The sequence below is a fragment of the Oncorhynchus tshawytscha genome, unplaced genomic scaffold (genome assembly GCF_018296145.1).
Source record: "Oncorhynchus tshawytscha isolate Ot180627B unplaced genomic scaffold, Otsh_v2.0 Un_scaffold_4246_pilon_pilon, whole genome shotgun sequence".
Taxonomy (NCBI): domain Eukaryota; kingdom Metazoa; phylum Chordata; class Actinopteri; order Salmoniformes; family Salmonidae; genus Oncorhynchus; species Oncorhynchus tshawytscha.
In genome coordinates, this window is record NW_024609831.1 from 635836 (window position 1) to 662500 (window position 26665).

At 45.0% G+C, this 26665-nt stretch overlaps 2 protein-coding genes across 4 annotated transcripts in view; both read left to right on the plus strand.

Annotated features, from left to right (window-relative positions):
* The window catches only part of atp7b (ATPase copper transporting beta), a 23857-nt gene extending 8315 nt beyond the window's left edge, over positions 1 to 15542 (plus strand). For all 3 annotated transcript variants that reach the window (XM_042319374.1, XM_042319373.1, XM_042319372.1), the window contains 19 exons: positions 1045 to 1296; positions 1458 to 1621; positions 1853 to 2014; positions 2194 to 2270; positions 2391 to 2574; positions 2867 to 3100; positions 4027 to 4118; positions 4424 to 4551; positions 4973 to 5127; positions 5254 to 5388; positions 5521 to 5715; positions 5959 to 6141; positions 6359 to 6545; positions 11582 to 11728; positions 12727 to 12869; positions 13156 to 13359; positions 13516 to 13633; positions 13774 to 13876; positions 14860 to 15542. In XM_042319374.1, the coding sequence (XP_042175308.1) occupies positions 1045 to 1296; positions 1458 to 1621; positions 1853 to 2014; positions 2194 to 2270; positions 2391 to 2574; positions 2867 to 3100; positions 4027 to 4118; positions 4424 to 4551; positions 4973 to 5127; positions 5254 to 5388; positions 5521 to 5715; positions 5959 to 6141; positions 6359 to 6545; positions 11582 to 11728; positions 12727 to 12869; positions 13156 to 13359; positions 13516 to 13633; positions 13774 to 13876; positions 14860 to 15136 (3140 nt within the window). In that variant the 3' untranslated portion in view covers positions 15137 to 15542. The remainder of the gene's footprint in view (positions 1 to 1044; positions 1297 to 1457; positions 1622 to 1852; positions 2015 to 2193; positions 2271 to 2390; positions 2575 to 2866; positions 3101 to 4026; positions 4119 to 4423; positions 4552 to 4972; positions 5128 to 5253; positions 5389 to 5520; positions 5716 to 5958; positions 6142 to 6358; positions 6546 to 11581; positions 11729 to 12726; positions 12870 to 13155; positions 13360 to 13515; positions 13634 to 13773; positions 13877 to 14859) is intronic.
* A 1104-nt stretch (positions 15543 to 16646) lies between these two features.
* LOC121846175 (transmembrane protein 272-like) overlaps positions 16647 to 26665 on the plus strand; it is a 13582-nt gene continuing 3563 nt past the window's right edge. Inside the window, exons 1-3 of the mRNA XM_042319478.1 lie at positions 16647 to 16743; positions 20946 to 21020; positions 21922 to 21981. Coding sequence (XP_042175412.1) covers positions 20966 to 21020; positions 21922 to 21981 — 115 coding nt within the window. The 5' untranslated portion in view covers positions 16647 to 16743; positions 20946 to 20965. The remainder of the gene's footprint in view (positions 16744 to 20945; positions 21021 to 21921; positions 21982 to 26665) is intronic.

Sequence of the window (26665 nt, forward strand, 5' to 3'; positions counted from 1 at the left end):
CCACTGAAGAGATGAGTCTTCAGTAAAGACTTAAAGGTTGAGACCGAGTTTGCGTCTCTGACATGGGTAGGCAGACCGTTCCATAAAAATGGAGCTCTATAGGAGAAAGCCCTGCCTCCAGCTGTTTGCTTAGAAATTCTAGGGACAATTAGGAGGCCTGCGTCTTGTGACCGTAGCGTACGTGTAGGTATGTACGGCAGGACCAAATCAGAGAGATGGGTAGGAGCAAGCCCATGTAATGCTTTGTAGGTTAGCAGTAAAACCTTGAAATCAGCCCTTGCTTTGACAGGAAGCCAGTGTAGAGAGGCTAGCACTGGAGTAATATGATCAAATTTTTTGGTTCTAGTCAGGATTCTAGCAGCCGTATTTAGCACTATTATACCAGTAGTATTTAGCACCCTTTTAGCACCCTTGTGAGACCATATGCTGGTGCGGTTGGCCCTGGGTTCCTCCTAATGCAAGACAATGCTAGACCTCATGTGGCTGGAGTGTGTCAGCAGTTCCTGCAAGAGGAAGGTATTGATGCTATGGACTGGCCCGCCCGTTCCCCAGACCTGAATCCAATTGAGCACATCTGGGACATCATGTCTCGCTCCATCCACCAACGCCACGTTGCACCACAGACTGTCCAGGAGTTGGCTGATGCTTTAGTCCACGTCTGGGAGGAGATCCCTCAGGAGACCATCCTCCACCTCATCAGGAGCATGCCCAGGCATTGTAGGGAGGTCATACAGGCACGCGGAGGCCACACACACTACTGAGCCTCATTTTGACTTGTTTTAACGACATTACATCAAAGTTGTATCAGCCTGTAGTGTGGTTTTCCACTTTAATTTTGAGTGTGACTCCAAATCCAGACCTCCATGGGTTGATAAATTTGATTTCCATTGATAATTTTTGTGTGATTTTGTTGTCAGCACATTCAACTATGTAAAGAAAAAAGTATTTCATAAGAATATTTCATTCATTCAGATCTAGGATGTGTTATTTTAGTGTTCCCTTTATTTTTTTGAGCAGTGTATGTTGTGTTCTTTTCTCCTGAAGAATCTGGTTCTGCAGAAACTCTACTAACCCCTCCCCTTCAAAGACAAAAGACTCCCCTTTCCCCCCACTCCCCTAGAATGGCTCACAGTAGCTTTGGCTCTACCAAGGCTTCCATTAACGGTAGCTCTGGCTCTGCCAAGATGGCCACTGCTGGTGAGGAGGGGAAGGTTCAGAAGTGCTTCATCCGTGTGACAGGCATGACCTGTGCCTCCTGTGTGGCCAACATTGAGAAGAACTTAGTCAAACACAGAGGTGGGTGATGTTATCCTTTAGGTCACTGTCATTTCCCATAGAGTCACTAAGCAGAACGCTTGACCTGGCAGTACAGTTTCTATCATGAGGATAAACAAGTATTTTGTGGTGATGCCACTTTCCCTGGTTAGGGGTTAACTGCACAACATTGTGTGTTCCAGGTGTCATCTCAGTGCTGGTTGCCCTCATGGCTGGTAAGGCGGAGGTGAAGTATGACCCTGGTATTGTTGATGCCAAGCGGATAACACAGCTCATAGAGGGTCTAGGCTTCGGTGCCACACTGATAGAGGACAATGCTGTTATGGATGGGAAACTGGACCTCTCTGTGAGTCGTCTCATTGGCTGAAAGAACATGGAGAAAGAAGAAATACATTTCTATGCTTGGCTAAATACATTTCTATGCTTGGCTAAATACATTTCTATGCTTGGCTAAATACATTTCTATGCTTGGCTAAATACATTTTCTTTGATGTTTAGTGCAGTACTACATTGGGCCAACGTGTTGTCTGGTACAGCTGCATTAAGTTTAAATTAGTTTTGCTCATCTCATGTGTAGGTAACTGGGATGACATGTGCGTCATGTGTCCATAACATTGAGTCCAAACTCACCAGGACCAAAGGGATTCTAGAAGCCTCAGTTGCACTGGCAACCAATAAAGCCCAGATCAAGTTTGACCCAGAAGTGCTTGGAGCTCGTGACATCATCAGAATGATTGAGGTAGCTAGCTATAAGTTGACTTTGCTGTCATGTCTCTTTAAATTTGGTTGCTACATTTGTTTTTCCATCACCAACATCTTGTAATTGTTTTGATCACCTATATATTCACATTGTGCAATTACAGTGTTGGTACATATTCTTACCCATATTTACATCTGTAGTAACTCTGTCTGTTCTAGGGGCTGGGCTTTGGGGCGTCTCTAATGAAAGCTGAAGGCTTTGGGAACAACCTGGATCATGGGGAAGAGATTCAACAGTAAGTATCTGTTTTGGTCGTCTGTCGATTTTGACTTGAGATACATGTTTTTGGATCAACCTTGAATTGTTTTAACACACTCTCCTCTCTGCATGCGTCCTGTGTGTGTGTGTGTTCCAGGTGGAAGAACTCGTTCCTGTTCAGTCTGGTGTTTGGGGTGCCAGTCATGGGCTTGATGATCTACATGATGGTGATGGACAGTCAGCACGGGGAACACGGTGGCTCTATGCCCGAGGAGCAGAACCTTCTCCCAGGCCTCTCCCTCCTCAACCTGGCCTTCTTCCTGCTCTGTACACCTGTCCAGGTATAATAAGACCCTACCTAGCCCTGCTACTGGCTCAGTCTCAGTACTGTAGATGTGTCTGTGACCCCCAGATACTATAGGACCCTACCAAGCCCTGATACTGCTTATCTACTGTATGTCGTAGTCCATTATATAATAACTGTAAGTCACATTTCTCTCTCTCTTCATACCTCTCTTTTTCAATCTCTCGGTCTCTTGCTCTCTCTCTTCATACCTCTCTTTCTCAATCTCTCTCTGTTCTTGCTCTCTCTCTCCTCCTCTTTCCCTCCCCCACATCCTACTCCTCCATCAGATCTTCGGGGGTCGTTATTTCTACATCCAGGCGTACCGCTCGTTGAGACACCGCACGGCTAACATGGACGTCCTCATCGTCCTGGCAACCTCCATCGCCTACATCTACTCAGTTGTGGTCCTCATTGTGGCGATGGCAGAGAGAGCCAATCAGAGCCCTGTTACCTTCTTTGACACCCCGCCCATGCTCTTCGTCTTCATCGCCCTGGGCCGGTGGCTGGAGCACATAGCAAAGGTAAGGCTTTTCTACCCTACTCTATTCTACTCTACTCTATTCTATTATGCTATATTCTACTCTATTCCATTCTATTATATTCTACTCAATTGTATTCTACTCTATTCTATTCCAGTCTACTCTATTATTTTCTACTCTATTGTACTCTATTCCATTCTACACTACTGTACTCTATTCCATTATACTCTATTCTATTCCATTCTACTGACCTCTATTCCATTCTACTCTATTATTTTTACTCTACTGTACTCTATTCCATTCTACTCTACTGTACTTTATTCCATTCTACTCTACTGTACTATATTCCATTATACTCTACTCTATTCCATTCTATTATATTCTACTCTATTCCATTCTACTCTTTTCTACTCTACTCTGTTCTACTGTACTATATTCTACTGTAATCTATTCCATTACACTCTACTCTATTCCATTCTATTATATTCTACTCTATTCCATTCTATTCTACTCTGTTCTACTCTACTCAATTGTATTCTACTCTACTCTGCTCTATTCCATTCTACTCTATTATTTTCTACTCTATTCCATTCTACTCTATTCTACTCTACTCTGTCTACTCTACTCTATTCTACTCTACTCAATTCTAGTGTTTCTCCTACGATTAGTTATGCGGGTTGCATTCCACTTTCCTTTACCTGGACCACAGCTAAAGTCCTTTTGGTTGGAAGTACTTCTGTTGCTCTCAGCTTTATGGATGGTGGATCACCAGGGGGTTATTCTAGGTCATATCTGATCAGTTTTTGTGGCATTTATGGTCATATGATTGTGTTATTATGGTGTCAGTGTGGGAAAGCAATCACCAGACTACAGGCTGAAGACTTATGCTGAGGTCGGCAGGTAATTCCCAGGTTTAATCAACACCCACTCATGTCATTGTCTCTGTGTTTCCTGTTCCTGTTCTGCAGAGCAAGACATCTGAAGCACTGGCCAAGCTGATGTCACTGCAGGCTACTGATGCCACTGTGGTCACGTTAGGTCCTGACCACTCCATCCTCAGGTGAACCTAAACCCAGGTTCATTTTCCCACAGTGAACGCTTGTGGAAAAATATGTTTATTTTATGTGATGTTTATTTTTATATTGGCCTCATATAATCAAACCTGCCATAGCCATGATTTCTTTACAATCTGTTTATAGATGTATCCATAAACTATTCTGAGAATATTTCACCACAATAAATCAGTACTGTGTCTGTGCTTTGTGCGTACGTGCGTGTGTGCGTACGTGCGTGTGTGTGTCTGTGGTGTGTGTGTACGTGCGTGTGTGTGTACGTGCGTGTGTGTGTCTGTGCTGTGTGTGTCAGTGAGGAGCAGGTGTCGGTGGAGCTGGTCCAGAGAGGAGACATAGTGAAGGTGGTGCCTGGGGGAAAGTTCCCCGTGGACGGGAAGGTGATCGAGGGAAGCTCCATGGCAGATGAGTCCCTCATCACAGGTAAGAACCGTTTTGTTGGGGAGCCAATGGGCCATAGTGGTTTACTGTCATTATGGTCCTTTTGTGGTCTATTGGTGATTGACTGTGTTGTAGTGAAGGGTAAAGGCATGTAAATGCACCTTTTTTATTTAATAGTAGCAAAATACCACTTCATGACACACCTAGTGTGGAGAAATGCATTGAAAATATAGGTAGCATTACTCTATTCACCGCTAACGACGATCGCTGTCATTGTGGTCATTTAGTAGTCTGTATCGGTGGTTGCTGGTAGTCATTGTGGTCATTTAGTAGTCTGTATCGGTGGTTGCTGGTAGTCATTGTGGTCATTTAGTAGTCTGTATCGGTGGTTGCTGGTAGTCATTGTGGTTCTTTGGTGGTCTACCATGGTTGATGGGGTGGTCAATGTTCTCTCTGTGGTCAGGTGAGCCCATGCCTGTGAGTAAGAAGCCCGGCAGTTCAGTGATAGCTGGCTCCATCAACGCCCACGGATCTCTACTGGTGCAGGCCACCCACGTAGGAGCAGACACCACCCTCTGTCAGATAGTCAAACTAGTGGAGGAGGCACAGACATCCAAGGTAAACAAAACACTTTATGGCCAAGGTCAAGACGGGACGTCTTTGATTGTAGGCTACAATTACCTGTGTAAGTTACATTATAATCAGTTACTGAGTAAGTATCTGAAACATCTCTTGTTCGACCAGGCCCCCATCCAGCAGTTTGCAGACAGACTGAGTGGCTACTTTGTACCCTTCATAGTCATTGCCTCAGTGCTAACACTGCTGGTCTGGCTGGTGATCGGCTTTGTCAACTTCCATGTTGTGAAGGAGTACTTTCCTGTGAGTAACCACAAGAGCTTATCAAACTCAGAACAAAGCCTTATGGCATTGATGTACTTTCTGAATGAAAAGACTAGTTCTGAATCATATTGTTTGTGTGTGTTTGTGTGTTTGTGTGTTTCATCCTCACAGGGTTACGATGAGAACATCCCCAAGACCGATGTTATTGTCCGCTTCGCCTTCCAGGCCTCCATCACAGTCCTATCCATCGCCTGCCCCTGCTCTCTGGGCCTGGCGACCCCGACAGCTGTCATGGTGGGCACGGGGGTCGGAGCCCAGAACGGCATCCTCATCAAGGGAGGGGAACCGCTGGAGATGGCCCACAAGGCAATGCACCTCTAGTTACTACCTCCCAACCGAAACATACTTCCTGTAAACGTCCAGTGTTTTCCAAACTGTATTGTGGGCCGGGTACAGGGTAGAGTCGGTTATGGTGACTTAGTGTGAAGCTGTACATGTATGACAGGCATTTCCCACTGCTCTAACCCTAAAAGCCACAGCTAAAGCTACCAGCAGTAACACAGACAGAAAATGACAGTGTTGTCCGCTTCCTCCTTTCCTCCCATTCAGATCGGTGCAGTGATGTTTGATAAGACGGGCACCATCACTAACGGTGTCCCGCGGGTGACCAGGGTGTTGGTGCTGTGGGAGAGGGCACGGCTGCCCCTGCGTAAGGTCCTGGCACTGGTGGGCACAGCGGAGGCCAGCAGTGAACACCCACTGGGGATGGCTGTGGCCAAGCACTGCAAAGAGGTGAGGGTATTTCATTGATATCTACCAGGTATCTGTGCTTTAGCCGCTGTATAAACACAGACAAGGTCATTCTATCCACTTTACCCTGGAATTATTCTCCAGGTCGTTGATATAAATGAGAATGAATGTTCACAGTCAACTTACCTAGTGAAGTAAGGACTCAATATAATGAAATAAATAACTAGTGTGAGCGAGCGCCTGTCCGTATGTATATCAGGAGCTGGAGACAGATGTTCTGGGTTCCTGTAAGGACTTCCAGTCGGTGCCAGGCTGTGGGATCAGCTGTAAGGTGTCTAACATTGAGGAGGTACTGCTGGAGGGTGACCAGGACTCCTGTCATACCCAGGTCACACTGCAGGGGGCCACGACTGATGAGAGCAGCCTGGTCGGCGATACTGTGTCAGGTCAGTGTTGCTTTACAACATCACGGTTTTTATCCCTTTACTTGGTGGTCGTACTCATGATGTACAGTACCAATCAAAAGTTTGGACACACCTACTTATTCAAGGGGTTTTCTTTATTTTGACTATTTTCTGCATTGTAGAATAATAGTGAAGACATCAAAACTATGAAATAACACATATGGAATCATGTAGTAACCAAACAAAGTGTTAAACAAATCAAAATATATTTTATATTCTTCAAAGTAGCCACCCTTTGCCTGGATGTCAGCTTTTCACAACTCTCGGCATTCTCTCAACCAGCTTCATGAGGAATGCTTTTCCAACAGTCTTGAAGGAGTTCCCACGCATGCTGAGCACATGTTGGCTGCTTTTCCTTCACTCTGCGGTTCAACTCATCCCAAACCATCTCAATTGGGTTGAGGTCGGGTGATTGTGGAGACCAGGTCATGTGATGCATACTCCATCACTCTCCTTCTTGGTCAAAAAGCCCTTACTGCCTGGAGGTGTGTTTTGGGTCATTGTCCTGTTGAAAAACAAATGACAGTCACACTAAGCGCAAACCAGATGGGATGGCGTATCGCTGCAGAATTCTGTGGTAGCCATGCTGCTTAAGTGTGCCTTGAATTCTAAATAAATCACTGGCAGTGTCACCAGCGAAGCACCATCACACCACCTCCTCCATGCTTCACGATGGGAACCACACATATGGAGATCATCCGTTCACCGACTCTGCGTCTCACAAAGACACGGTGGTTGGAACCAAAAAGCTCAGATTTGGACTCATCAGACCAAACAACAGATTTCCACCGGTCTAATGTCCATTGCTCGTGTTTCTTGGCCCAAGCAAGTCTCTTCTTATTGGTGTCCTTTAGTAGTGGTGGCTTTGCAGCAATTCAACCATGAAGTCCTGATTCACACAGTTTCCTCTGAACAGTTGATGTTGAGATGTGTCTGAACTCTGTGACACATTTATTTGGGCTGCAATCTGAAGCTGATAACTCTGATGAACTTATCCTCTGCAGCAGAGGTAACTCTGGGTCGACTAAACGACTACCGCCCCGTAGCACTCACATCCGTCATCATGAAGTGCTTTGAGAGACTAGTCAAGGACCATATCACCTCCACCCTACCTGACACCCTTGACCCACTCCAATTTGCTTACCGCCCAAATAGGTCCACAGACGATGCAATCTCAACCACACTGCACACTGCCCTAACCCATCTGGACAAGAGGAATACCTATGTGAGAATGCTGTTCATCGACTACAGCTCGGCATTCAACACCATAGTACCCTCCAAGCTCGTCATCAAGCTCGAGACCCTGGGTCTCGACCCCGCCCTGTGCAACTGGGTACTGGACTTCCTGACGGGCCGCCCCCAGGTGGTGAGGGTAGGCAACAACATCTCCTCCCCGCTGATCCTCAACACTGGGGCCCCACAAGGGTGCGTTCTGAGCCCTCTCCTGTACTCCCTGTTCACCCACGACTGCGTGGCCATGCACGCCTCCAACTCAATCATCAAGTTTGCGGACGACACAACAGTGGTAGGCTTGATTACCAACAACGACGAGACGGCCTACAGGGAGGAGGTGAGGGCCCTCGGAGTGTGGTGTCAGGAAAATAACCTCACACTCAACGTCAACAAAACTAAGGAGATGATTGTGGACTTCAGGAAACAGCAGAGGGAACACCCCCATCCACATCGATGGAACAGTAGTGGAGAGGGTAGCAAGTTTTAAGTTCCTCGGCATACACATCACAGACAAACTGAATTGGTCCACTCACACAGACAGCATCGTGAGGAACAGCAGCGCCTCTTCAACCTCAGGAGGCTTTCCGGCTTGTCACCAAAAGCACTCACAAACTTCTACAGATGCACAATGAGAGCATCCTGGCGGGCTGTATCACCGCCTGGTATGGCAACTGCACCGCCCTTAAGGCTCTCCAGAGGGTAGTGAGGTCTGCATCACCGGGGGCAAACTACCTGCCCTCCAGGACACCTACACCACCCGATGCTACAGGAAGGCCATAAAGATCATCAAGGACATCAACCACCCGAGCCACTGCCTGTTCACCCCGCTGCCATCCAGAAGGCGAGGTCAGTACAGGTGCATCAAAGCTGGGACCGAGAGACTGAAAAACAGCTTCTATCTCAAGGCCATCAGACTGTTAAACAGCCACCACTAACATTGAGTGGCTACTGCCAACACACTGTCAATGACACTGACTCTACTCCAGCCACTTTAATCATGGGAATTGATGGGAAATGATGTAAATATATCACTAGCCACTTTAAACAATGCTACCTTATATAATGTTACTTACCCGACATTGTTAATCTCATATGCATACGTTGATACTGTACTCTATATCATCGACTGCATCCTTATGTAATACATGTATCACTAGCCACTTTAACTATGCCACTTGGTTTACATACTTATCTCAAATGTATATACTGTACTGATATCATCTACTGTATCTTGCCATGCTGCTCTGTACCATCACTCATTCATATATCCTTATGTACATATTCTTTATCCCCTTACACTGTGTATGACAGTAGTTTTTTTTTTGAATTGTTAGTTAGATTACTTGCTCGTTATTACTGCATTGTCGGAACTAGAAGCACAAGCATTTCGCTACACTCGCATTAACATCTGCTAACCATGTGTATGTGACAAATAAAATTTGATTTGATTTGGGTCTTCCTTTCCTGTGGCGGTCCTCATGAGAGCCAGTTAACTCTAATGAACTTCTCTGCAGCAGAGGTAACTCTGGGTCTTCCTTTCCTGTGGAGGTCCTCATGAGAGCCAGTTAACTCTAATGAACTTATCCTCTGCAGCAGAGGTAACTCTGGGTCTTCCTTTCCTGTGGAGGTCCTCATGAGAGCCAGTTAACTCTAATGAACTTATCCTCTGCAGCAGAGGTAACTCTGGGTCTTCCTTTCCTGTGGCGGTCCTCATGAGAGCCAGTTAACTCTAATGAACTTATCCTCTGCAGCAGAGGTAACTCTGGGTCTTCCTTTCCTGTGGCGGTCCTCATGAGAGCCAGTTAACTCTAATGAACTTCTCTGCAGCAGAGGTAACTCTGGGTCTTCCTTTCCTGTGGAGGTCCTCATGAGAGCCAGTTTCATCACAGCGCTTGATGGTTTTTGTGACTGCACTTGAAGAAACTTTCAACGTTCTTGAAATTTTCCGGATTGACTGACCTTCATGTCTTAAAGTAATAGTGGTATCATGTTTTAGGGAAGACCCAGATGCAGACAGTTTTGAAGAAACAAAGTTTAATACTAAACAGGGGCAGGCAAACAACAGGTCAAGGCAGACAGGGGTCAATAATCCAGAGAGGATGTGAAGGGTCCAGAACGGCAGGCAGTCTCAGGGTCAGGGCAGGCAGGGGTCAATAATCTAGAGAGGATGTGAAGGGTCCAGAACGGCAGGCAGTCACAGGGTCAGGGCAGGCAGGGGTCAATAATCTAGAATGGTGGGGTAACGTACCAAACGGCAGGCAGTCTCAGGGTCAGGGCAGGCAGGGGTCAATAATCTAGAGAGGATGTGAAGGGTCCAGAACGGCAGGCAGTCTCAGGGTCAGGGCAGGCAGGGGTCAATAATCTAGAGAGGATGTGAAGGGTCCAGAACGGCAGGCAGTCTCAGGGTCAGGGCAGGCAGGGGTCAATAATCTAGAATGGTGGGGTAACACCAAACGGCAGGCAGTCTCAGGGTCAGGGCAGGCAGGGGTCAATAATCTAGAATGGTGGGGTAACGACCAAACGGCAGGCAGTCTCAGGGTCAGGGCAGGCAGGGGTCAATAATCTAGAATGGTGGGGTAACGTACCAAACGGCAGGCAGTCTCAGGGTCAGGGAGCAGGGGTCAATAACTAAATGGTGGGGTAACGTACCAAACGGCATCGTCTCAGGGTCAGGGCAGGCAGGGGTCAATAATCTAGAATGGTGGGGTAACTCAAACGGCAGGCAGTCTCAGGGTCAGGGCAGGCAGGGGTCAATAATCTAGAATGGTGGGGTTTTACCAAACGGCAGGCAGTCTCAGGGTCAGGGCAGGCAGGGGTCAATAATCTAGAATGGTGGGGTAACGTACCAAACGGCAGGCAGTCTCAGGGTCAGGGCAGGCAGGGGTCAATAATCTAGAATGGTGGGGGTACCAAACGGCAGGCCGTCTCAGGGTCAGGGCAGGCAGGGGTCAATAATCTAGAATGGTGGGGTAACGTACCAAACGGCAGGCAGTCTCAGGGTCAGGGCAGGCAGGGGTCAATAATCTAGAATGGTGGGGTAACGTACCAAACGGCAGGCAGTCTCAGGGTCAGGGCAGGCAGGGGTCAATAATCTAGAATGGTGGGGTAACGTACCAAACGGCAGGCAGTCACAGGGTCAGGGCAGGCAGAACGGTCAAACCAGGAAGGACTAAAAAACAGGAGCAAGAAACAGGCAGGAGTAGGTAAACAAACGCTGGTCGGTTTTACGAACAAAACGAACTGGCAACAAACAAACAGAGAACACAGGTATAAATACACGGGATAATGGGGAAGATGGGCGACACCTGGAGGGGGGGTGGAGACGAGCACAAAGACAGGTGAAACAGATCAGGGTGTGACCGGTGGACTGTCGTTTCTCTTATTTGAGCTGTCTTTTACCAAATAGGGCTATCTTCTGTATACCACATCTTCCTTGTCACAACACAACTGATTGGCTCAAACGCATTAAGAAGGAAAGAAATTCCACAAATTAACTTTTAAGAAGGCACACCTGTTAATTGAAATGCATTCCAGGTGACTACCTCATGAAGCTGGTTGAGAGAATGCCAAGAGTGTGCAAAGCTGTCATCAAGGCAAAGGGTGGCTACTTTGAAGAATCTCAAATATAAAATATATTTTGATTTGTTTTAAACTTTTTTGGTTACTACATGATTCTATATGTGTTATTTCATAGTTTTGATGTCTTCACTATTATTCTACAATATAGAAAGTTGTCTAGCCTTGAAGTCCACTCCATTGCTAATGGTGTTTTGTGTGTTGTCCAGGTGCCTCTGCTAGCCCCTCCTATTTGGTCCTGATCGGGAACAGAGAGTGGATAAGGCGGAACGGGCTTCATGTAGGAGCTGACGTGGATGACGCCATGTCCAGCCACGAGACCAAGGGCCAGACAGCCATCCTGGTAGCTATAGATGGTACAGTCTCAGTCCAATGACAGACATTTACATTTGAGTAATTTAGCAGACCTGTTTTCCAGAGAGACTTACAGTTAGTGCATTCATGACAGCTAGGTGGGACAACCACATACATATCAGTCAGAGTAAGTACATTTTTCCTCATTAAAGTATCTATCAGCAGAGTAAGTGCTGGTAAGTGGAAAAAGTCAAGTGCGAGTGTTAGTTCACAGAAGGTAGTTTTTTTTTTTTTTTTTTCTTGGGGTCCTCCAACAGTGGTTTAAAAGGACTGTTCCATCCCACTGGGTCAGGTTATGGACACACAGTGGTTTATAGTCCTCAGGAACTGTCTCTCAACAGTGGTCTATCTATGACCCTCAGGACTGTGTCCTACAGTGGTTTATGTGTCCTACTCCAGTTTATCTATGACCCTCAGGACTGTGTCCTACTCCAACAGTGGTTTATCTATGACCCTCAGGACTGTGTCCTACTCCAACAGTGGTCTATCTATGACCCTCAGGACTGTGTCCTACTCCAACAGTGGTTTATCTATGACCCTCAGGACTGTGTCCTACTCCAACAGTGGTTTATCTATGACCCTCAGGACTGTGTCCTACTCCAACAGTGGTTTATCTATGACCCTCAGGACTGTGTCCTACTCCAACAGTGGTTTATCTATGACCCTCAGGACTCCAACAGTGGTTTATCTATGACCCTCAGGACTGTGTCCTACTCCAACAGTGGTTTATCTATGACCCTCAGGACTGTGTCCTACTCCAACAGTGGTTTATCTATGACCCTCAGGACTGTGTCCTACTCCAACAGTGGTTTATCTATGACCCTCAGGACTGTGTCCTACTCCAACAGTGGTTTATCTATGACCCTCAGGACTGTGTCCTACTCCAACAGTGGTTTATCTATGAGGTACATACATTGAACAAGGGATATGTGTCAATCCCCTGCGTCAACCTCACCGTTCTGTGTCGGGACATGTTCCATCTCCTCTTCCTATGCCCTAGGTGTACTGTGTGCCATGCTGGCCATAGCAGACACAGTGAAGACCGAGTCTGCCCTGGCTGTCCATACTTTACTCAGCATGGGGATAGAGGTGGTCATGATCACTGGGGACAACAGACGTACTGCTAAGGCTATAGCCACACAGGTAAGAGAAAGATCGAGACCGCACGCATGCATGTGCAGCACATGGGGATGTGGGAAACTCCTCAGCCTGAAGGGTCGCCACTTGTGCCGCCAAATTGTACATTTTATGGTGGCGCCGACTGGTAAGACTCTTTGGGAGGGCCGTCACGTGTGCTAGCAAGACAGAGGTTCTGGGTTCGAGTCTTGGTATGAGCTGAATCAGGAGGAAGTGGTACTTGCTAAGCAAGCAGCGTGGCGTTCATTACACACACACACACGTCTGAATTGTGTCTCTGTCCCTCCTCCAGGTGGGCATCAGGAAGGTATTTGCGGAGGTGCTGCCGTCCCACAAGGTGGCCAAGGTGCAGGAGCTGCAGGAGAGGGGTCTGAGGGTGGCCATGGTGGGTGACGGGGTCAACGACTCGCCCGCCCTCGCCCGCGCTGACGTGGGCATCGCCATAGGGACTGGCACAGACGTGGCCATAGAGGCAGCTGACGTGGTGCTGATCAGGGTGAGGAGCAGTGTGGGGTGTGGTTGGGATGTTAACTACATCCTAGTTACATGTGTTGTGATGTACTTGAAAGGGAGAGATGAGGTCTCCTGGGTGTATTTTCTGTCCCAAAGGAACTTCAGTTATTTGAGTTTTTTTCTTCTCCTTTCTACGTAGAATGATCTGTTAGACGTGGTGGCCTGTATTGAGCTGTCCAAGAAGACTGTTCAGAGGATACGCATCAACTTTGTCTTCGCTCTCATCTACAACCTGGTAGGGATTCCCATCGCCGCAGGTCAGTAACAAATCATATTTTATCGGTCGCATACACATATTTAGCAAATGTTAATGCGAGTGTAGCAAAATGCCTGTGATCCTAGCACCAACAGTGCAGTTGTGTGTGTAGTAAAGCTGGGTTGCACTGTACCCATCCAGGTGTGTTTCTGCCCGCTGGTCTGGTCCTACAGCCATGGATGGGTTCAGCAGCTATGGCAGCTTCCTCTGTGTCTGTGGTCATCTCTTCCCTGCTGTTAAAACTGTGAGTGTATGCTTCTGCCTCTCTCTCTGTCCGTCCTTCCATCTATCTCTCTGTCTGTTGGGGATTTTGCTGTGTAATCTCAATCTCTTCACTGTAAACTCGGTCCATTGAGAAGCGTTTCCATAGTAACCTGAGTAAAGTAGCGTGTGCCTGTAGAACAGCCCAGGGCACCATGTCCAGAGTGTCTCTGTTGCAGCAGCCCATCACTGAACACTACACAGACTGAACACAGTGCACTTTGACCTCTCAGCTGTATCTAGTTCACTATTTGGAACCACTCCAACTCCCTCTTTATTTATGGAAAACAGTGTAAATGTCTCAATCTTTCTCTCCTTTTCTGTTCCTTACATGCCACATGTTTTCATGTTATGTTTGTCTTACTCACTCACACGTTATTCTGCCTATATTAACACGCCACTTGTCCGTTTCAGGTCAAGTCTCTGTCTCTACACTTTTCTCCCCATCCTCCTCATACTCTCGTTTACTTGTTCAAATATTTTTTATTGAACACGCACCAGAATGGTGTACAGGTATAAAAGACAAGTCTGCAATTCTTATTTAAACATAAAAGAGCAGACAGGAACAACAAGACCCAGAGTTCTGGGTACAAAACAAATATTACAAACCAAGACCTACAGAACAAGGACGTGTAGAAAGAAAGAGGGTAGATGTCATCCCCCTTATTCCCCCCTATTCCCCTCCCAGCTGCTCGGGTGGCGGGGCCAGCACATGCTGCCTAAAGGTAGATTAAAATATTAGAATTGAGAGTGCGTTAAAATGTACAAATCCACAGTGCCGACTGGTCCAAGTAAGAGAGGAAAGGCTGACAGATTTGATCAAATGTTAGAATATATCTCATTCTTTGTAAGTGTACATTATTTGCCAATTCGCTAAGCCATAATTTGGTAGAGGGAGCTTCCCTCCTTTTGCTCTCTCTCTTACTAAAACTGACCTCAGTCCTCTCCTGCTTCTGCCTGCTCCAGGTATAAAAAGACGTCAATCGAGACGTATGAGTTCCGGGCCCAGGGGAACATGAAGAGCCTGAGCCCCAGCCAGGTGAGCACCCACGTGGGTCTGGATGACCGGCGACGCACACCTCCCTCCCTCCGTGGCGCCTGGGAGCGCCTGAGCCAGGGCAGCCGCCTCTCCCTGCCCATCTCCTTCTCCAGCCAGCCGGCCAGCCGAGGTCCATCCACCCCCTCTCTCCAGGACCGCTGCTCCCTGCTGGACCACGAGAAGGAAGTGGGCCTCGTAGTGTAGCAAGGTGCCAGGTAGAGGACATTATATCGAAAGGGAAACTACCTGTCCTATGGAAACCATCTGATGGAAAGGTCCAAGGGAAACTGTCCACATTCCTTAGTCTCATCCTCTTCATGTCAATTAGATGTATTTTAATATTTGACTGAACGATAACTGAGAAATAAATCAATATCTAGAAATCATTCACAAAGTTACTTTCTTTAAATCTTTCAAGACACTTTTTATCACAAGCGGTTAAACAATATGGCTCTTCAGTTTACATTATGAGGAAATGTTATTCATTGTGAACTTTCTTTAGGGGGATTGTCATGTGTGGTTTGCCCACCTATTGTCTGTTTTGAATGTGTCCTAATGGTTCATTTGTCTCCTTTGTCCCTGTAGTCCAAATATATTTCAGTAAAATCCACCAAGGTTTCTGCTTTGTACTTCCCTTGACTTGCTTGCGTAGCCCATCTCATTAAGCTTTTACCAAACATCTCCATCAAAATGTACATGTAGGCCTGTAAGTAGGCCATGTGTGTATAATCACCTTCTAAATGAAAAGCACCGTGTTTGTAGAACCTCATCGGAAAGACTTTTGCTACATCTTCGGAGCTAAAGATACACATCATTCTGTGTCCGTGAGAGAATGGATCATTCATGTTGCATGACCTGTCATGTCTTCACACTAGTGGTAGTAGATGGTGAGGACAGGGAATAGGTTATCCCTGAAGTAGTCCCCTAGGGTGCATCTCAATAGTCTGCAGTGACTTCCTCAACTGTCTGTCATTTGACTTGCATGAGAGAACGCCAATGAATTTGGATTCCTTATAAGATGTTATTTTCCCCTCATCTTTACAAAGTTCAGGGTAAGGGAGTGGGGTTACCAATCACTGTTTACGTTGCTTGATAATGAGGTCCACAAAAAGTAAACTGAGAAGACTTCTTCTGCTATTAAACTTGTATGTCTATTTCTAAATGATGTTACATAACTGTTTTAACTGGTGGGTGGGCAGCTGTGGGTGGTGGGTGGGCAGCTGTGGGTGGTGGGTGCTGGGTGGGCAGCTGTGGGTGGTGGGTGGGCAGCTGTGGTTGGTGGATGGGCAGCTGTGGTTGGTGGATGGGCAGCTGTGGTTGGTGGTGGGTGGGCAGCTGTAGGTGATGGGTGGGCAGCTGTGGGTGATGGGTGGGCAGCTGGGTGAGGTGGGCAGCTGTAGGTGATGGGTGGGCAGCTGTGGGTGATGGGTGGGCAGCTGTGGGTGATGGGTGGGCAGCTGTGGGTGGGCAGCTGTGGGTGGTGGGTGGGCAGCTGTGGGTGGGCAGTTGTAGGTAGCCTGCGAGATGAAAAAAACAGGATTTTAGGCGTAAGATTCAGAGAAACGTATTTGGACAATATTCCTCCTATTCATGAAAACATTGCACTCGCCCATGCAGTTGTTTTAATAAACTACTCTGCGGGGACGTGGGAGGGCGAGACTCTCCCTGATAAAGGAGAGGGGCTCAAGAATACAGTTTCACAGAAGATGCTCAACTGAAACCGTCTCCTAGTTCCACTTGTTTTGTTGTGCACTGGTTAAAAAACAGAACCTTACACACTTTGTCGCAGACTATTTCAGGAAGGCTAGAAGGTAAGTCATTGTGAATTGGTGGAGTTTTTATATTATTAACAAGTATTTGTATAGAATTTAAAATAATGTTCTATCTAAACAGTAGGCTAACCTTTTTGTCTCTGCGTTGGCATAATTGACCATCCAAGTCATTCGATATAGCCTTTGAGCTTATTTCAATTGGATGTGCATGGTTACCAGTTTTCCAGTACGCTCTCCATCTGTTTTCTGGTCAGTGTGGATGCAAAATAATGTTCAGGTGGATATTAGGTTCTAGGTGACTGTAAGGGAATTCTGCCCTATGCACACTAGAGACCACAGGAAAACTTCTTTGATCAGAGGTTTTGTTAAATAAGGATTGCAACCCGGAACACACACTTACAGAAATTTGCAAGCAAGACACTCAGTTCTAAAGATGGTGTTTTCCCTTTTTATCCCACACTATAGTTCACCCCGCCCAAGGTGATGTCCCTTAACTTTAATACCATATAAGCTCATCATTTTCTCTCCGCTGGGCGGAGTTCAGTTTATGGTGTTATTGGCAGTTAGTTTCCCAATCCTTCTTCCTCTTATTGCTATCATGTGCTAGCAGAAGTAAGACTGGAACATGGCATCAACAGAAACTGGCTAAGTTCCCTTTGTCTATCTGTTACCAAATCACATTGTATTTGTCACATACACATGGTTAGCAGATGTTAATGCGAGTGTAGCGAAATGCTTGTGCTTCTAGTTCCCACAATGCAGTAATAACCAACAAGTAATCTAACCTAACAATTCCACAACTGCTACCTTATACACACAAGTGTAAAGGGATAAAGAATATGTTCATAAAGATGTATGAATGAGTGATGGTACAGAACGGCATAGGCAAGATACAGTAGATGGTATTGAGTACAGTATATACTTATGAGATGAGTAATGTAGGGTATGTAAACAAAGTGGCATAGTTTAAAGTGGCTAATGATACAAGTATTACATAAAGATACAGTAGATGATATAGAGTACAGTATATACAGTGGGACAAAAAAGTATTTAGTCAGCCACCAATCGTGCAAGTTCTCCCACTTAAAAATATGAGAGAGGCCTGTAATTTTCATCATAGGTACACTTCAACTATGACAGACAAAATGAGAAAAAAAATCCAGAAAATCACATTGTAGGATTTTTAATTAATTTATTTTTAAATTATGGTGGAAAATAAGTATTTGGTCACCTACAAACAAGCAAGATTTCTGTCTCTCACAGACCTGTAACTTCTTATTTAAGAGGCTCCTCTGTCCTCCACTCGTTACCTGTATTAATGGCACCTGTTTGAACTTGTTATCAGTATAAAAGACACCTGTCCACAACCTCAAACAGTCACACTCCAAACTCCACTATGGCCGAGACCAAAGAGCTGTCAAAGGACACCAGAAACAAAATTGTAGACCTGCACCAGGCTGGGAAGACTGAATCTGCAATAGGTAAGCAGCTTGGTTTGAAGAAATCAACTGTGGGAGCAATTATTAGGAAATGGAAGACATACAAGACCACTGATAATCTCCCTCGATCTGGGGCTCCCACGCAAGATCTCACCCCGTGGGGTCAAAATGATCACAAGAACGGTGAGCAAAAATCCCAGAACCACACGGGGGGACCTAGTGAATGACCTGCAGAGAGCTGGGACCAAAGTAACAAAACCTACCATCAGTAACACACTACGCCGTCAGGGACTCAAATCCTGCAGTGCCAGACGTGTCCCCCTGCTTAAGCCAGTACATGTCCACGCCCGTCTGAAGTTTGCTAGAAAGCATTTGGATGATCCAGAAGAAGATTGGAATGTCATATGGTCAGATGAAACCAAAATATAACTTTCGTGTTTGGAGGACAAAGAATGCTGAGTTGCATCCAAAGAACACCATACCTACTGTGAAGCATGGGGGTGGAAACATCATGCTTTGGGGCTGTTTTTCTGCAAAGGGACCAAGACGACTGATCCGTGTAAAGGAAAGAATGAATGGGGCCATGTATCGTGAGATTTTGAGTGAAAACCTCCTTCCATCAGCAAGGGCATTGAAGATGAAACGTGGATGGGTCTTTCAGCATGACAATGATCCCAAACACACCGCCCGGGCAACGAAGGAGTGGCTTCGTAAGAAGCATTTCAAGGTCCTGGAGTGGCCTAGCCAGTCTCCAGATCTCAACCTCATAGAAAATCTTTGGAGGGAGTTGAAAGTCCGTGTTGCCCCAAAACATCACTGCTCTGGAGGAGATCTGCATGGAGGAATGGGCCAAAATACCCGCAACAGTGTGTGAAAACCTTGTGAAGACTTACAGAAAACGTTTGACCTCTGTCATTGCCAACAAAGGGTATATAACAAAGTATTGAGATAAACTTTTGTTATTGACCAAATACTTATTTTCCACCATAATTTGCAAATAAATTTATTAAAAATCCCACAATGTGATTTTCTGGATTTTTTTTCTCATTTTGTCTGTCATAGTTGAAGTGTACCTATGATGACAATTACAGGCCTCTCTCATCTTTTTAAGTGGGAGAACTTGCACAATTGGTGGCTGACTAAATACTTTTTTGCCCCACTGTACATATACATATGAGATGGGTAATGTGGGGTATGTAAACATTATATTAAGTGGCCTTGTTTAAAGTGGCTAGTGATACTTTTTTTTACATCAATTTCCATTATTAAAGTGTCTGGAGTTGAGTCAGTATGTTGGCATCAGCCACTCAATGTTAGTGGTGGCTGTTTAATTAACAGTCTGATGGCCTTGAGATAGAAGCTTTTTTTCAGTCTCTCGGTCCCAGCTTTGATGCACCTGTACTGACCTCGCCTTCTGGATGATAGCGGGGTAAACAGGCAGTGGCTCGGGTGGTTGTTGTCCTTGATGATCTTTATGGCCTTCCTGTGATCCATCAGGTGGTGTAGGTGTCCTGGAGGGCAGGTAGTTTGCCCCCGGTGATGCGTTGTGCAAACCTCACTACCCTCTGGAAAGCCTTACGGTTGTGGGCGGTGCAGTTGCCATACCAGGCGGTGATACAGCCTGACAGGATGCTCTCGATTGTGCATCTGTTGAAGTTTGTGAGTGCTTTTGGTGACAAGCCGAATTTCTTCAGCCTCCTGAGGTTGAAGAGGCGCTGCTGCGCCTTCTTCACGATGCTGTCTGTGTGAGTGGACCAATTCAGTTTGTCTGTGATGTGTATGCCGAGGAACTTAAAACTTGCTACCCTCTCCACTACTGTTCCATCGATGTGGATGGGGGGGGTGTTCCCTCTGCTGTTTCCTGAAGTCCACAATCATCTCCTTGTTTTGTTGACGTTGAGTGTGAGGTTATTTTCCTGACACCACACACCGAGGGCCCTCACCTCCTCCCTGTAGGCCGTCTAGTCGTTGTTGGTAATCAAGCCTACCACTGTTGTGTCGTCCGCAAACTTGATGATTGAGTTGGAGGCGTGCGTGGCCACGCAGTCGTGGGTGAACAGGGAGTACAGGAGAGGGCTCAGAACGCACCCTCGTGGGGCCCCAGTGTTGAGGATCAGCGGGGAGGAGATGTTGTTGCCCTTCCTCACCACCTGGGGGCGGCCCGTCAGGAAATCCAGTACCCAGTTGCATAGGGCGGGGTCGAGACCCAGGGTCTCGAGCTTGATGACGAGTTTGGAGGGTACTATGGTGTTAAATGCTGAGCTGTAGTCGATGAACAGCATTCTTACATAGGTATTCCTCTTGTCCAGATGGGTTAGGGCAGTGTGCAGTGTGGTTGCGATTGCGTCGTTTGTGGACCTATTGGGGCGGTAAGCAAATTGGAGTGGGTCTAGGGTGTCAGGTAGGGTGGAGGTGATATGGTCCTTGACTAGTCTCTCAAAGCACTTCATGATGATGGAAGTGAGTGCTACGGGGCAGTAGTCGTTTTAGCTCAGTTACCTTAGCTTTCTTGGGAACAGGAACAATGGTGGCCCTCTTGGAGCATGTGGGAACAGCAGACTGGGATAAGGATTGATTGAATATGTCTGTAAACACCCCAACAGTATAGTTCAACACACAGGCTTGTACAATTGACCTCTTAATGCTTGTAATGTGTCGACACTGATCCATAATCTCAAGCTAAAGCAAAACATCAAGCGTTGTACTTTCGTAATTACAGGTGTTCTTAAGTAACAGTTAGTATGTCTTTTCCACACCCAAGCATCTTCCTATAATGTACAGCTATTATAAAATTCCTTACAGTGACCTGTGCAGAATTCATCATGACTGGTGTGGCGAAGACATGTCATCACTGTCTGTCTAAGATGGCCAGTAATGGTGAGTGAGTAACACACACAAACACACACAATGTATTCAAAAACATTCATTAACATGAAGGAACTGAATTGCACTGTGGAATATCATGGATAAAATGTGGATCCTCTGTAGCTGCACTCGCAACGCCATGATAGTGATTTCAGCGACCAACCATACGTAAAGAATGTACAGTATGCGCGCATGACTGTCAGTCGCTTTGGATAAAAGCGTCTGCTAAATGGCATATATTATATATTAAAATAGAGTTGGTGATCAATTTATTAGCACTTCAGATATGGGTACTTTCCCTCTAAATAATAGACTCTTTTAAGACCTGCTAAGTACCAGAGGCTAAATCTGTTAAGAGCTGCTAAGTACCAGAGGCTGTCTCTCTAGGATGGACTAGAGGGGCGAAGGGGGATAGTGTCAGTGTTGTGTTCGAGATCACCTAAAGCCAGTCCCAGTCAAAACCAAGACCGGAGCAAATCGAGACTGGTTTTAATATGTGTCATGAAGGAGTGTGGATATCTGGCCCAGCAAAGTGGTTTTATGCGTTGACTGAAGGGGGAGATAATTATGAGTTTTGATGTTTGTTTTTTACACCACTGGTTTCTGAGTCCAAGTCAAGACAGAGTAAAAATGTATCCAAGACCGAGACACTCAGTATGTGGTCTCGAGACCGGACTCATCTGGAGTAGGCCTACATCAACGCTGGATAGTGGTAATGGTAGTTTAATAAGATTCAGAAAATGTTCATGTCATCAAGAGGAATTCCTTTTGCAGCAGTCAAAGTGCATACAGAGGAGGCCACTTATTAACATGGAAAAACACAACAACAGGAAAAAAGCTACATACTTGTTTGATGGTTAATGCTTTGCATGTATTTTTCTGGACAGATTTATAACGGTTTCTTTTTCTCTAGCCTACTTTATGGTGGGACTTCTGTTCTTTCTTGCCGTTCCTCTCACCATGGCGTTTGTAGGTAAGACCATGTAATTATAAATGACAATACTGGAATGGACATGAACCTTGTTATGATTGATGGGATTAAGGTCATCCATTTTGGTCAGGGAGTTGGTCAGCCAGCGTGGTAAGATAATGTGGTAAAAAAAAAGAAGAATTTATCAACACTGTTTGTTTGTGAGCTAGATAACCAGACAGTTTTAGAGGAATGTTTCAAATTAAATGCCAATATGCCAACATTCCATTCAAACAACACAGTCAATCCACAGCCACACTGGCTGAAATCAGTTGATGATTCTGTAGGACTTAGACAAGTGGTAAATGCAACAAGTTCTGATATTGTATCATATCATTGCATTAACAGCTTTCTGAGAAAACCAAAAATGTTGACATTTATGGATTGTTTACATATAATTTAGAGGCTACTTGTACAGAAAATTGGTATAAAACCAGTATAAACTAAAGTTATAATTACTAATGGCACCCGTCCTTATGGACTGTATATCATTTAAATTATTAATTTGATTTAATGCAATTCCCCCCTCCTACAAATCAAAAATGTGTTTATCTGTTTATCTTTTTGGTCTCTGGATATACCAATATATTCTCAACTCCAGAGCATTTAAAAAAACTCCCATAGGCCTATTTCCATGGGATCATGTCACCTGCTTTGTCTTTAAAATGTATCGTTGTCCTACCATGAACACACGTTATATATACAGTGCCTTCCTTTTCAGACCGCTTGACTTCTCCCACATTTTGTTACGTTACAGCCTTACTCTAAACATTCTTTATCAAATAAAAAAAACTCATCAATCTACACATGACAAAGATAAAACTGCTTTTTAGACATTTTTGCAAGTTTATTCAACATTAAAAAAAACATATACATAAGTATTCAGACCCTTTGCTATGAGACTTGAAATTAAGCTCAGATGCATCCTGTTTCCATTGATCATCCTTGAGATGTTTCTACAACTTGATTGGAGTCCACCTGTGGCAAATTCAATTGATTGGACATGATTTGGAAAAGACGCACACCTGTTACATAAGGTCCCACTGTTGAACATGCATGTCAGAGCAAAAAACAAGCCATGAGGTCGAAGGAATTTGCCGTAGAGCTCCAAGACAGGATTTTGTCGAGACACAGATCTGGGGAAGGATACCAAAAAATGTCTGCAGCATTGAAGGACCCAAAGAACACAGTGGCCTCCATCATTCTTAAATGGAAGAAGTTTGGAACCACCAAGACTCTTCCTAGAGCTGGCTGCCCAGCCAAACTGAGCAATCGGGGAGGAGGGCCAATTGGTCAGTGAGGTGACCAAGAACCCAATGGTCATTCTGACAGGGCTCCAGAGTTCGTCTGTGGAGATGGAAGAACCTTCCAGAAGGACAACCATTTCTGCAGCATTCCACAAATCAGGCATTTATGGTAGAGTGGACAGACGGAAGCCACTCCTCAGTAAAATGCACATGACAGCCTGCTTGGAGTTTGCCAAAAGGCTCTCTACATTTTGAAATGTTGTGTAGCCTAATTCTAGATGTTTTTCTCTTTCTACCCTCCAGCTAGGCTACTCCGACCCCCCCGAGGGAAGATACAGGGGCAGGGCAAACACTTTCATCCAGGAATCAGGATGTAACTGTTTGACCAAATTATGGTTTTAGCTGCCCCCAAAATAGAAAGTATTGAGTGAAGTGACCAGACAGAATTTGTAGCTGTCACAGATGCAACCACATCCAAGCATGGAAGAAGTATGCCTACTTTCTACCTCTCCACTTTATCTACCAGCTCACGTTTGTTTCCTATGTTTTAGGCCTAGTGCTTGAGCTATATGACGCATTATATTCCTTGCTATATTTGACAACATTGTTTGAAAGGTGTGAAGTTGGGTATAACAGGGCAGCGGGTGATAAGATAGTATGTTGAATATTTTACGCATGGGTCCGCCCTAGACTATAAACCAGCAGCGCAGTTAATACCTAGACCTATGTGAATTGCTGCATGTTGTAAAATGAATATGAGTATTGTGATGCATAATTGCCATAGTACTTTGGAATGTCCAGTCAATGAGCATTATGATTAAGGCCAACTAGTCATTCTACAGATCGATGCTTGATGACAGCATCATCTCTCGTAGTAACGGTGCCATTTCAAAAACCGACCCTCTGCTAATAAAACAAGACCCTCTGCTAATAAAACAAGACCCTCTGCTAATAAAACAAGACCCTCTGCTAATAAAACAAGACCCTCTGCTAATAAAACAAGACCCTCTGCTAATAAAACAAGACCCTCTGCTAATAAAAAAACAAGACCTCTCTGCTAATAATAAAACAAGACCCTCTGCTAATAAAACAAGACCCTCTGCTAATAAAACAAGACCCTCTGCTAATAAAACAAGACCCTCTGCTAATAAAACAAGACCCTCTGCTAATAAAACAACCCTCTGCTAATAAAACAAGACCCTCTGCTAATAAAACAAGACCCTCTGCTAATAAAACAAGACCCTCTGCTAATAAAACAAGACCCTCTGCTAATAAAACAAGACCCTCTGCTAATAAAACAAGACCCTCTGCTAATAAAACAAGACCCTCTGCTAATAAAACAAGACCCTCTGCTAATAAAACAAGACCCTCTGCTAATAAAACAAGACCCTCTGCTAATAAAACAAGACCCTCTGCTAATAAAACAAGACCCTCTGCTAATAAAACAAGACCCTCTGCTAATAAAACAAGACCCTCTGCTAATAAAACAAGACCCTCTGCTAATAAAACAAGACCCTCTGCTAATAAAACAAGACCCTCTGCTAATAAAACAAGACCCTCTGCTAATAAAACAAGACCCTCTGCTAATAAAACAAGACCCTCTGCTAATAAAACAAGACCCTCTGCTAATAAAACAAGACCCTCTGCTAATAAAACAAGACCCTCTAAAACAAGCTAATAAAACAAGACCCTCTGCTAATAAAACAAGACCCTCTGCTAATAAAACAAGACCCTCTGCTAATAAAACAAGACCCTCTGCTAATAAAACAAAGACAAGACCCTCTGCTAATAAAACAAGACCCTCTGCTAATAAAACAAGACCCTCTGCTAATAAAACAAGACCCTCTGCTAATAAAACAAGACCCTCTGCTAATAAAACAAGACCCTCTGCTAATAAAACAAGACCCTCTGCTAATAAAACAAGACCCTCTGCTAATAAAACAAGACCCTCTGCTAATAAAACAAGACCCTCTGCTAATAAAACAAGACCCTCTGCTAATAAAACAAGACCCTCTGCTAATAAAACAAGACCCTCTGCTAATAAAACAAGACCCTCTGCTAATAAAACAAGAAAGACTTTAAAGTTAGTTGGAAGCGCTCGTTGCAGCCGAAAGGACAATAACCAGGTATGTGAGGATTCTAAGGTCTCCCCCTTGCCAACTTTCTTAACGTCTCCCAGTTCTCCTTGCCAACTCTCCTCTTGCGCCTAACGGTTTAAGAATATTGGTATATCCAGAAACCAAAAAGCTGAACAGATATACAAATGTTTTATTTGGAGGAAGGGGGAATTGCATTGAATCAAGTTCTTACGGAAGAAGGTAAGGGATCCAATGTGTCAACGTTTTAAATAAATAGTCTACATTGTTAGGTCTACATTTAATTGTCAGGGACAGATACAATGATTACAATGTCTCAATATTTTGTTATCCTAATCTACTTATTTAACTCTATACTGCCTAAAAAACTCTAAACCATCTAATAATAAAAATACAAAGTCGTAACAGTTTTAGTTAAACGCCCATCTTTTATTTAAGCAGACTTTTAACATCTCTGCACTACCAGTGGTCGAGTCTGGAGGGAGAACCGGTAGGGGGCGGTTAGTTCAGGTAGGTTACCCGGCCTGTCTAACGCCTCCTGCGGCCTCCTCTCCTGCGACGCCGGGACACCCTGGGGCGACGGCGCCTGCGGATACGGCGGCTGGCTCTGCGTCTTCTGGGCATAGTGATTGATAGATAAGACTATGAATAACTTTGAGATGTGCCGGGGGTTCCTTTTATAGGGCTGGAGAGGGGCGGGAGTTACGTCATCATGGGATAAACGATGACGCAATAATTATTAATTACAATTAGAATTTTGAAAAGGCCTGTCATAAGTGAGGTCATAGTAGCATTGTCAGGATGATGCAATAGTCACTGTGCCATTCCAAACACAAAAACCGGAAAAATACAAAACACAGTGGAATTAATATAAATTGGATAATCAGATATGGTAATATGACAAGCTTTGCTTGATCCTAAAATGAAAAAAAAAAAATTGGCCCAAAGTTGTAGGAGACCTTCCTGCAGCTTAGAATCCTTAGCACAGGCCTATTATAATATACATATGACAATATTTGAGGATGACAATAATTAATTATATTACACAATTTCTGAAATATCACATGCCTTCACTTTTATTTTCCTGCATAAGTAAGTGGGTTGGATTTCTCTCTGACCAATATGGCTGCCATTTTTATCCCATTATGGAACTTTGTGGGCTAGGAAAAACTCTCTAGAAAGGCTGGGAACCTAGGAAGAAAGCTAGAGAGGAACCAGGCTCTGAGGGGTGGCCAGTCAGTCCACTTCTGGCTGTACTAGTAGGAGATTATAAGAGAACATGGCCATTAAGGCCAGATCGTTCTTCAAGATGTTCAAATGTTCATAGATGACCAGCCAGGTCAA